Source organism: Poecilia reticulata, linkage group LG22 (assembly GCF_000633615.1).
Source record: "Poecilia reticulata strain Guanapo linkage group LG22, Guppy_female_1.0+MT, whole genome shotgun sequence".
NCBI classification, from domain to species: Eukaryota; Metazoa; Chordata; class Actinopteri; order Cyprinodontiformes; family Poeciliidae; genus Poecilia; species Poecilia reticulata.
Genome location: NC_024352.1, coordinates 1,973,799 through 1,985,713, shown reverse-complemented (window position 1 = coordinate 1,985,713; position 11,915 = coordinate 1,973,799). Strand labels below are relative to the sequence as shown.

Below are 11,915 nucleotides of genomic sequence, written 5' to 3'. Positions count from 1 at the left end.
ACACACACACACACACACACCCTCACTTAGTTTGTCCTTGGGCAGCAGCAACAGCAGCTGATGGTTGCTCTAAATGACATTAAAAGTAGGTTCTTGTAAACTTGGATAATTATGATAAATGTGAGTGATTATGATGAATTATTCCCCTCCATTGTGCTAATAGTGTAATTAGCAACAATAATCAAAGACTTGTGATGTTGAAATAAGGCAATGCTGCGGACAATTAGACCGCCGAGGACTAATAACAGGGAACTTATGGTGTTTTTTTTTTAGGTCAGATATGATGTCATTCCTGGAAGGACTTTGAAACAGTTTTTTCTTTTATTGTTTTTGTGTTTCTTGGTAAAATTATAAAATGGTGAACACACAGCTGATTCTGCATTGTCCTTCAACTCTAAATCACAGGTGTGATTTAACCTGAAACAGGTAAGCAGATAACACTGATGCTGTAAAATTGTGTATTATGTTCATGACATTTTGTGTTTTCAATTTTTTTGAATTATTGGCTGTGGTGCAGATTTTGTTTTCTTTGTTGTGGGTTGTGATGAAGACTAGGGTTATCTTCATCAATAGAATAAAGGTCAAATGTGTGATGAGCTGCATGACAAGTTACTACTAGGAGGCAACAAACTGACCAAACCAGGATACTCAGATCTGGCTGGACAACATGCAAAATCTAGAGCATACACATCTTAAAACAACACTGCTGCTTTTTCCCCACTATTGTGATTTTCTTGGATAACAAGAGGGATAGTTCCAGCTACAAGTATGCATGCAATGTGTATGCTCACAGTCACGGTCCATTTCTGGTTTCCTGAGAAGAATTAGAACATAAATTTAAATACAAGAGGTTATGTATTTTCCAGGTACATAGTGTCATTTTACAGTGAAATTAATGTGACCCTTAGTTGTTATGAAAATGCTGTGCTTATCAAATCTAACTTGGAAATTTGGCGCTTTCAAATTGGTTTCCGTCTCGTTAAGAACACCAACACTAGACGGGGTGTCAGTAACTCCTACTGTTACCGACACTTCAGGACGTCATCACAACAATGCTCCTCATCCCATTTACAACCATTCTTAGGAGCATTGAACTCAGGAACTCAGCAGACTCAACCACCAGGTGTTTGTTAATTGCTTCTGCTAGTCTGTAGGAGCTGAGTGAGGGAGTCGGGGGTCGGGTAAGTGAGGGCTGCTCTGTGAGGCAGAGGTTCAGCTGGAGACAGCAGCTCCAAGGAGGAGCTTTGTGAGAGCAAGCGTTTAGGCAGGCCTGAATGGTTGCCACGGGAGATTCAAGGATTTCTCAAACATGAATGAGAGAATCAAAGCACCACTCCAGGTCTGTTTCTGATGACAGAATAACATTATTATCTGGTGTAAAGCTCAAGACTTCAATTTTACTCATATATTTCCTTTATTAAGCACAACTAGTCATCACTCCGTTATTTTATCATGAATATTACAATTCACCTCAAGTGTTCATATTYAAAGTCGACAGGCAGAGGACAACAGATACATTCTAAGCATCTACCAGACACTGATCTGATAATATGGAATTTTTTTAAGTAGAGACAAAAAAAGTGAAGAGATACAAGAAGTCTTTCTTCCCTTTAGCTTGACTCTGAATTACCCTTATGATAAATCATTTTCAACCACTCATTCTCGAGAACAGTTGGAGACATTGCTGCTCTCAGCCTCAGTTTGACGGATATTAGTCAAATTGCATCATGTGCTTTTAAAGATGAGTCTCTTTAACTGCAAGAGTGTGTTGGCAAGAGGCGTCAAGCTTCAAAGGAGGTTCTTTCCTCCAAGGTCATCTCATGTTTTAACTTCAATTTTAGCACTTTATGAGTGTGACTATAATTAAAATGATGGGGTTAGCTTTCTGACATATTACAACAGAGCAGCCTGAGAGACAAGCCTGGCTGATAACCTGGGGTTTAAACTGACAGGTGACACTTACATAACAATAATCCACATTTGGCTTGTTTAGATGTCAACTGATTTCTGACATTAATTTCTTTCCATCTACAGGAAAGAAGTTATTCTTAAAGAATAATTTAAGAATATCCATCCATCCATTTTCTTACACCCTTGTCCCTAATGGGGTCGRGAGGGTTGCTGGTGCCCATCTCCAGCTAACGTTCTGGGCGAGAGGCGGGGTCACCCTGGACAGGTCGCCAGTCTGTCGCAGGGCAACACAGAGACACACAGGACACACAACCATGCACACACACTCACACCTAGGAGCAATTTGGAGAGGTTGATTAACCTGATAGTCATGTTTTTGGACTGTGGGAGAAAACCGGAGTACCCGGAGAAAACCCACGCATGCACAGGAAGAACATGCAGAAAGACCGGGGCCGGGAATCGAACCCAGAGCCTTCTTGCTGCAAGGCAACAGCTCTACACACTGCGCCACTGTGCAGCCAATTTAAGAATATTATTGTTAAATTATAAGAAAAATTAAATTTCTTTAGATGGAAAGAATAATTTCTTTCTGTAAAAAAAACATGAATGGTAAGAGAAAGGCTAGGACTGTTTAATGAGAATAAACAGTTTTTTTGCTAACTAATAATGAGGTAAAATGTAAGGCTATGATTTTTAGGAAATGCTTTTTCAATACTAAGGCAGGACATATGAAAAGTCTTTTACAGATCAATTCATAAAAACACAGAGCAAGAGATGTAGAAGGTTAGCGGGTGCAAAGTAGCAATTTGGCACAACCTGCCAAATAAGTTAAATCAGACTGATGTCAGGGGCCTTACAATAGCAATAGGTCATAATTTATAGACTAAGTAATAAAAAAGTCAAGTTTTGTTTGGATTTGAAGATCAAACAGTGTAAAGCTGAACTCAGGTCTGATGTAATTATTGGGACATGGATGACTAGAACAAATAAAATGCTTCAGAAAAGTGGCTCAGATTTAAAGTTGAAACTGTTTAATATTTGGTTGCAGATATAAAGACTTGAATAAACTTAGTGTAGCAGACAGTTAGAGAGTTAGTGAAATAATACACAGTATTACCAAAAGTACTGAGACATGCCCTCCATACTTTTCAATTCAGTTCTTCCAATAATGTTTATGCCCACTAGTGTGTATGATTCAGCCACTCGACATTGCAGATTGCTTCTTCAAACATTGATGAAAAAGATTTGTTGTTCTAAGGAGGTCAGTGAATTCCAACCTGGTTCCCTTAGTACAATTATACAGTCAGTGCAATGAACATCTCCAAGCTTTACGTTGGCTTCAAATTAGCGGAAGAAGAGTTCATATAGAACTTCACAGGTCTGACATGTGAACACTTTGCATTTGGATGCAAAGTGTTGGATGCAGAGGTGGAAAGCATGCTGCCAGTTTGGTGGTTGCCAGGACCTTTACAGTCTGGCATGCAGGCATCATGTCAGACTGCATGACGCCTGTTATAAAATGATGTGGAAGGGGGATTATAATGTGTTTGGGGGATGAGGTTGACTCAGAGCTTTTGACTATTTTTATGACCCTAAAAAAGTGAGAAAAGTTTGGTAACGGTTGTTTCCTATTTCACTATATCTGCGTTACTGCACAAAGCAAACTTGACTGGCCTTGACAGCCTTTACCTGACTGATCAGCCTTGACAATGACTTCACTTATAAAAACAGAACAGCCAGAAAGAACTAATAATGCAAAAACTATGAATTATAAATAAACCATAAAAAAACCCTCAAACTGATACACCCAAGAATCGTGACAGAAGATGAATGTTGCTGAAAAAACTTTGACTAGTATATTCTGTTGTTCAGTCCTGCATGTGGATGAATTATTAAGAGATTCATTCAAATGGACAGTGTGGATTCTGTTTCAACTAAGCATCTACGATGCATAAAGCTTTTATGTTATGGGCCATGTTTGCTTCACAAGCATACAAGGAAGCATAGACTGTCTCAATCAATCCAATTCTCATTCATACTGTCTTTATGTGGCCTTAGTGTTTCTACTCTTCATCTATGACTTTTCACTTTTTTCGCTCTGCACTGATAACTAAATAGTGTTTGTGACATTTTCTTTCTGTTGGACTAATTCTGGGTGTTCTCTGAGCTTATTGTGCTCCAAGTGATCAGCATAGAAATATCAAAAGGCTGATTGTGCAGTTATCCAATCAGTTTACCGCTATTGCTTCAGTTGGAGTTACCGAGTAATCACAGTGACGTGTTTTCCCTGTGATGGAGGGGCAGTGCTCAGACTGGAGTTGGGTTTTAGAGGATAGTGATAATAGTTAGATGAATTTGATTTCTGATTAAGTTATTTACTTTACAGATTACTTAATTTTAAAAGAAATTAAATTAGATCACAAATACTTTGATCAGCAGCATCTATATAAAAATGACAAGTAGGGCGAGTCTGCTAGTAAACCTATTCACTAGGGAGTTTTTATGCTCTGTCCTTATTGCGTTAAATTGCTGCATAAAAAATTCACTTCCGTTTCTCTGTCTTCCCTATTTTCAAGGGTGTAACAATAACACTTGGTCTCCAGCACAGAAAGAACAATGAAACCGCATTTCCAGCTAGAAAACACACATCTCTCCATGTGACTGGCTTCTCACATGGACCAGATGTAACTACCTGAAACACAGGAGGGAAACAATGTTTTTACCAAGTCAGTGACAATTGTGACTGGATGAGTTGGATGACTAACTTTAATTTGATTACAGGATTGGAAATAGTAACGTGTTAGATTATTGAAAAAATGGTTTAGATTAGAGTAAGACCTCACTGACCTGACAGGTAGAGAGAAGGCGTGGTTTATGTCGGAACCAAACCTCTCAGTGTTTTTGGAAGTATCGTACGTGCATGATGTAGTCATGAAGAGATCCATCAGCTAGACTAAATTTCACCAATAAATGTGTGCTGGGCCTTCAAAAGCAGTAGAGGAAATGACAAATAACTAGACAATGCCATGTTATCTTTTAGTGAACCTGTATGTAGAGCAGTCCATTCCATGTAGGCTTTTAATTGACCTGCCACTGATTGGGATCAGCCCAGTCCAATGATCCTGCAGTTATGGATGGATAGGTGAAAACGATTGTCCTTGTATTAGACTTTGCTAAATGCAAATGTGACAGATTGCCTTGTAACTGAACAACAGCCATAACTTCCTAGTATGTCCTCTCTAAATATCCAAATAACAGAATTTTTACCTTTATGTTTTGGAAAGGCATAAAATCAATCAACTAAAGGAAAACCAGTGCGCCTTTTCCTTGTTGTTGACACAAATTCCGATATTTGAAGTTATCTTTTCAGGTTGAATGTGTGGTTGAGCTGTCAGTTTGCAACAAATCTACTGCTAGCTACAAGCAGCACAAATGTATTCACTCAGCTGGCTCCATGCTCTCAATGCAGATTTGCATTTAATACCACATACATGAATCCTAATAGCCTTTCTTCCTCTGACTGGTCATAGTGTCATTAGGGATCACTCTTTCACATTCCTGCATGTCTGCCTGAGACCTTTTTCTCCCTTCCCTGCCTTTTCATGCAGACAAATTAACACTGCTAAACACTCATGCTCATTGGAACATGTCGCTCCATCCCCTGCCTCTCTTCTTTACTGTCTCTAGACAAATTAACAATGAAGAGCAAACATGTTTCTCCTGGCGACTTCTGTCTGTCTCCTTCCTTTGGTCAAGTCAATGTTAGTAATCACTGAGATATCCAAACTAAATCCTTTTCTTCTTTTGCTTCTTCAATTTTTTTTTATGTTTTTCCACCTTTAGGGCAAATCCAAAGTGAAAAAAAAGTCTTTGCTTTCATTTTCTCTCAGACAAATTGACACTGATGACCACATAGATGTCCCCTTAGCCCCACTATCTATCTTTAGTTTAGTGCATGGGGAGGCTTTGTTAGAGGTTTGCACAAAGTCAAAGGGAAAAAAAGAACAAAAAAACCCTAAAATGTGGACCTCCAATAGACTCCAATTAATTTAAAAATCTTCCACCCATACAGATACACACACATACACACGCACACACACCCATCACCAGCCCCAATCAGCCCAGAATAAATCCGCGGTAGATCTAATTACTGTGCCGTCTCCGAAGACCCTGGTCGCCGCAAAGCCAATCTTCAACTCCTTGTTTGAACAGGCTGATGAACTAAGGGACTTGATGGATATCAAGTCATTTTGTTTAATTTATAAATGGATTTCCCCCTAATGCTTAAATTATCATCAGCATGAGAGACAGAGTGAGGGCACAATGAAAAGCATTTGGAAGGTAAAAAGTCTTGAACATGTGGTGCAGTGGAAGATGAGGGGATGGATAAATGAAGGAATGGAAGAGACAGGACAAAGAATTCCATGGAGAATTGTGAGCCTTTCCACTCTAGAACAATAAAAGTGTTGCATTACAAAATACAGCAGTGAATAAGGAGATATTAGAAAGCAAGCACTGGAGAACTTTTTCAAAGTTAGATTAAGGGCAGATCAGCATGTAGAAAAAAGTAAATCCACCACTGCGGCACCGCTGAAGTTGTTTAGTGAGTGAAGCAGGTGTGGAGGTGGGATGCACATGGCAAAGTGGTTACGACCTTTCTGGACAAAACTAAAGGAGAACACAGAATAATCTGTTAACTTATTCTAATCTAAACAGAGGAGCACGTAGCTTCCTGCTGATGAAAGAAAGAAAGAAAACAAGGTGCAGAAGTAAACTGTAACCAGAACCACCCTTCTCTACTCCTATCAATCACACATCCCATAACATCTGCAGTTTGATTCACCCTGCAACAAGAAACAAAATGGAGCTGGAAAATGTTTAAAAAACACTACCCTACTATGCCAGCAGAACAAAGTCAGAGGTCTGCAAGGATTTTAAACTGGTACCAGTATAAAAGAACGTCAACTTTAATTCAGATTCAATACTCTAATTAAAGTTACCCAGTCGGGTCAGATCGGGATCAGAAGCAATGTCTATGATCTCGGACCGGGTCGGGTTGGGTTGGATTTTCTAGGTCAAATCTAAACTCTATCAGGTGTTCTCTGCATTGCCCTGCAAAGGACTGGAAACCTGTTGATGTACCCCACCTTTAACCAATGACTGTCTTTGGCCACTTCCTCTCTACTCCATCTCACAACCATCAACATGACTCAGTGCTACCAGAAAACCAGTAAGCAAACACAGTGTGGAAAGCTCTAAGCAAATTCCAAAAAGGTTGAAATACTGACCAGTTCAAAAGCTTAGAGCAGTGGTTCTTAACCTTTTTTGAGGTACCGAACCCCCCAGTTGCATATGCGCATTCACTGAACCCTTCTTATTCCAACAACCTCCCCGACACACAAAATACTTTGCGGTATTCTGATTTGGTAATGTAATTACCAAATCTGTGTTACCACCCCCATGCCACTAGAGGCAGTAGCAACCCCGAAAAGATGCGACTAAGGAGCAGATTTAGACTATAGAATTTGGTAAAAACTGTGAGCTTTGCTGAAGTGATTAAAGACACAAGTTCAAATCCATGCTGAGAGTGGAACTCCTTCAATCAGGAGGAGTTCTGATTGGCTAAGCAATGTAACCTGATCCTCTGCAGCAAGTGATGGAAAAGGAGCGCGTCATCACGACTTTACACAAGTGTGTCTTTACCTCCGCAGCAGAGGCTCCGCCGAACCCCTGAGACCAACTCATCGAACCTCTGGGGTTCGATTGAACCCAGGTTAAGAACCACTGGCTTAGTTAACCACTGGCTGAGTTAAGTCCCTTTATCGAACAAAATTAATAAATAAATAGCTATGCATCAATAATTTTCAACTTCATTTACTGTTTTTGCTCAGTGAACACTGACTTTCACATCTATCTGCTTTCTTAAACTGATGTAACTTTTCAGATTATTTTCTTGCTCTGATGCATCATCTGCATCAATATACAGTCRATCATAGGGTTTTAAGTCCAGTCCAGCAGTTTACAGAACAAAAAATACATTATTATTATTACATTATTCTTTGTCATCAGATATCTCCCATAATCCATTGTGAATCAGAACATTTCGGAATAGAATGAATGGACTGAATATAACAGAGGATTATGCTGCATGACAACATTTACAGTGGGGAGAAAAAGTATTTGATACACTGTTGATTTTTCAAGTTTTCCCACTTGCAAAGCTTGTAATTTTTATCATAGGTACTCTTCAACTGTGAGTGATGGAATTTAAAACAAAAATCCAGAAAAATACAATGTATGATTTTTAAATAATTAATTTCCATTTTATTGTGTGAAATAAGTATTTGATCATCTATCAACCAGTAAGAATTTTGGCTCTCACAGACATGTTAGTTCTTCTTTAAGAAGCCCTCCTGTTCTCCACTCATTACCTGTATTAACTGCACCTGTTTGAACTTGTTACCTGTATAAAAGACACCTGTCCACACACTCAATCAATCAGACTCCAGCATCTCCACAATGCCCAAGACCAGAGAGCTGTGTAAGGACATCAGGGATAAAATTGTAGACCTGCACAAGGCTGGGATGGGCTACAGGACAATAGAAGAAGGCAACAACAGTTGGTGCAATTATTAGAAAATGGAAGAAATACAAAATAACGGAAAATCTCCCTCGGTCTGGGGCGCCATGCAAGATCTCACCTCGTGGAGCATCATTGATCTTGAGTAAGGTGAGAAATGAGCCCAGAACTACACGGCAGGACCTGGTCAATGACCTGAATAGAGCTGGGACTAGAGCTGGGACCACAGTCTCATAGAAAACAATCAGTAACTCTCTACGCCGTCAAGGATTAAAATTCTGCAGTGCATGCAAGGTGCCCTTCCTCAAGCCAACGCATGTCAAAGCCCGTCTGATGTTTGCAAATGACCATCTGAATGATCCAGAGGAGGAATGGGAGAAGGTCATGTGGTCTGATGAGACAAAAATAGGACTTTTTGGTTTAAACTCCACTCGTCATGTTTGGAGGAAGAAGAATGATGAGTACAACCCCAAGAACACCATCCCAACCGTGAAGCATGGCTGTGGAAATATCATTCTTTGGGAATGCTTTTCTGCAAAGGGGACAGGACGACTGCACCATATTGTGGGAATGATGGACGGGGCCATGTATCGTGAGATTTTGGTCAACAACCTCCTTCCCTCAGTAAGAGCACTGAAGATGGGTCGTGGCTGGGTCTTCCAGCATGATAACGACCCAAAACACACAGCCAGGGCAACTAAAGAGTGGCTCCGTAGGAAACATCTTAAGGTCCTGGAGTGGCCTAGCCAGTCTCCAGACCTGAATCCAATAGAAAATCTTTGGAGGGAGCTTAAAGTCCGTGTGGCCCAGCGACAGCCCCGAAACCTGAAGGCTCTGGAGGAGATCTGTATGGAGGAGTGGGCCAAAATCCCTGCTGCAGTGTGTGCAAACCTGGTCAAGAACTACGGGAAACGTCTGATCTCTGTAATTGCAAACAAAGGTTTATGTACCAAATATTAAGTTTCTTTTTTCTGGTGTATCAAATACTTATTTCACACAATAAAATGGAAATTATTTAAAAATTATACATTGTATTTTTCTGGATTTTTGTTTTAGATTCCATCACTCACAGTTGAAGAGTACCTATGATAAAAATTACAATCATCTACAAGCTTTGCAAGTGGGAAAACCTGAAAACTCAACAGTTTATCAAATACTTGTTCTCCCCACTGTAGATCAGCTGTGTTACTCAGAGGTAATAAATGCATAGCACAATTCTTAAATCTTGTACAAAAACAAAATATATATATTGTGTCCTTTACATTTGTTACATTATAAGAGTAAAAATTGAGAAATCGATACATTTAGTAAGATAATTTAAGGAAGAGCTTAAAAGGTGAGGAGCTTGTTCTTGAATCTTCTATATCTACAATCATTTAAAACAGGCTGGTGTTTCCTCTGGGCCTTAATGACTGAATTTTGCAAAAGTTTTTCTGGCACTAATTAGTTTTCAGCAGAAGTTCAATACGAAGGAGGGCAGAGAAAAGTGGAGAGACACGCATGTAAATGGCCGGAATTTGAAACTGAGACGACTGCATCAAGGAAAGTAGCTTCCATTAATGGTGCACCTGCTCTGAGCACCTGGCTGGTTTTTACTCTATAGAAGTAGGAAATCACGATTACTGACAATAACTGAGGAAAAAAAAACAAAGACTCCCACTCTGTTCATACACAAATTAACAGTTAATCTGATTCACCCCTTTGGATCTTTTGACAAAGGGAGCACAAAAATGTCAACATAGGTGAATAGATTATTATCGATATAGATCATTTTATTTTCATAAAAATATTTTGTGAGGTAAAGTACACTACAAATGTCAGTCACCTGAGTGAAGCTGCTTCTGAGCTTGAAGTCTCAAGTTATCTAAAAAGCAAAGAGAGACCCCGATTCATGTCCTTACACCCGTCTCAGATCTCCTACCTGGCTCAGGCGTCTCAGAGTGCGATGATGATGACGCTGAGGACGCTCCGTCTTCACTGACCGCTCCCTGGGACAGAGACATGCCTCTCCCCGGAGGAAGCTTCATGCCAAGCTGCTCTGCCATCTCCACGTGGTCACCAGGGTGGACGTAGTCAAACACACTGCTTCCTGTTAGCTCCACCTGCAAAATAACAAATAATCAACATGTTGCCATTTGTTCATCGAACGTTGCGCTACACCTTTTTTCTTTTTCTCTGCATCTGTCTCAGTTCATCTGTAGCCTACGTCATTTTTCACTCAGCACTACTTTCTTTCTATTCTGGTGGATTGTCTCCTAAAATAAAAGGGAGGTTTTGTAATGAAGGGAAGAAGGTTTTGTACATCCTTTTGTTGATTAAAATCTTGAAATGCCAAAAAACAAATAGCTTTTATTTGTGCAGGACTATTGGGCAATCAACAGTTACTGATTTTAAGACATGTTGAGAACATTTTGCCCAGATCTGATTTAGAGCTCAATTTTCTCAGTCATGCAGTACATCCAAAATAGACGTTTTTAAGGTTTGTGGTGGCTGGGTATCCTTCTCTAAAGCAGTCTAAATTAGACATGGATTTTTATGAATATGAAATGTTTTAAAAAGGTAAATTTTCTGCTTTTAGCTTCATTGTTAGTCATTTTTCGCTTGTCTCCTACAGCTGTGAGTGCAAATGTTAAACATTTGCTTTTCAAAGACTGCATATATATGTAGCTATGTGGTCTTTAGGAGAAGAAATGTGGTCTACCTTTTATATTAAATGATGCATTTATCTTGAAATTGTTTCTTTTTTTAACCTTATTAATTTTAGGTCTGTCAAGGGGACAATTTGAAATGTTCATTACTGCACAATGTATAGAAATGCATAAATACATGAAACGAAATGAAAACAAAAATGAGTCCAGTTTTTAGCCTTACAGTTGTTAACAGAGACGTGAGAACTGGCCTCATCTCCTCTCCCTCATCCCATTTATTCATCTCTTCCTTTCATCCTCATCTAATCTGTCCCTTTACAGACATGGACAATCGGCAGCATTTTGTCATTTTCATGAAAATTGAATAAATAATCTTCTTTTCACTATGAAAATTCAGAGTTCCTTCACGCTAAACTCTCTCATTAGTCAATATGGAAGCGGATTTGTCTTTGTTAATTGGGGATGAGGAGAGGGAGCATAAACAAAATGAAGTCTCATTCCATAATCAGCTTCCACACACAGGTGTGTATTCAACATAACAAACCTGCAACACACACAAGAAGGTGCATGTTCTGGTCACAGTTATGTGGTGTAATATCCATGAACCTGCGCACACACGGGAAAACATGGTTTCTAATAATATCCTCTGAGGTTTTATTGGAGGTGTGTTCTGTCATTTGTAGCATATCAAAAAGGTTGTACACATTTATTTCCATGTGTTAATCTGGTTATGTATAATGTGTGATTGTGTGTGCGTGTGTGTGTGTGTGTGTGTG

At 39.4% G+C, this 11,915-nt stretch overlaps 1 protein-coding gene across 3 annotated transcripts in view; it reads right to left on the bottom strand.

Moving 5' to 3' along the window:
• Nucleotides 1-11,915, bottom strand: part of npas3 (neuronal PAS domain protein 3) — a 301,093-nt gene that overhangs the window by 50,660 nt on the left and 238,518 nt on the right. For all 3 annotated transcript variants that reach the window (XM_008398666.2, XM_008398667.2, XM_008398668.2), the window contains one exon: nucleotides 10,413-10,593. In XM_008398666.2, coding sequence (XP_008396888.1) covers nucleotides 10,413-10,593 — 181 coding nt within the window. The remainder of the gene's footprint in view (nucleotides 1-10,412; nucleotides 10,594-11,915) is intronic.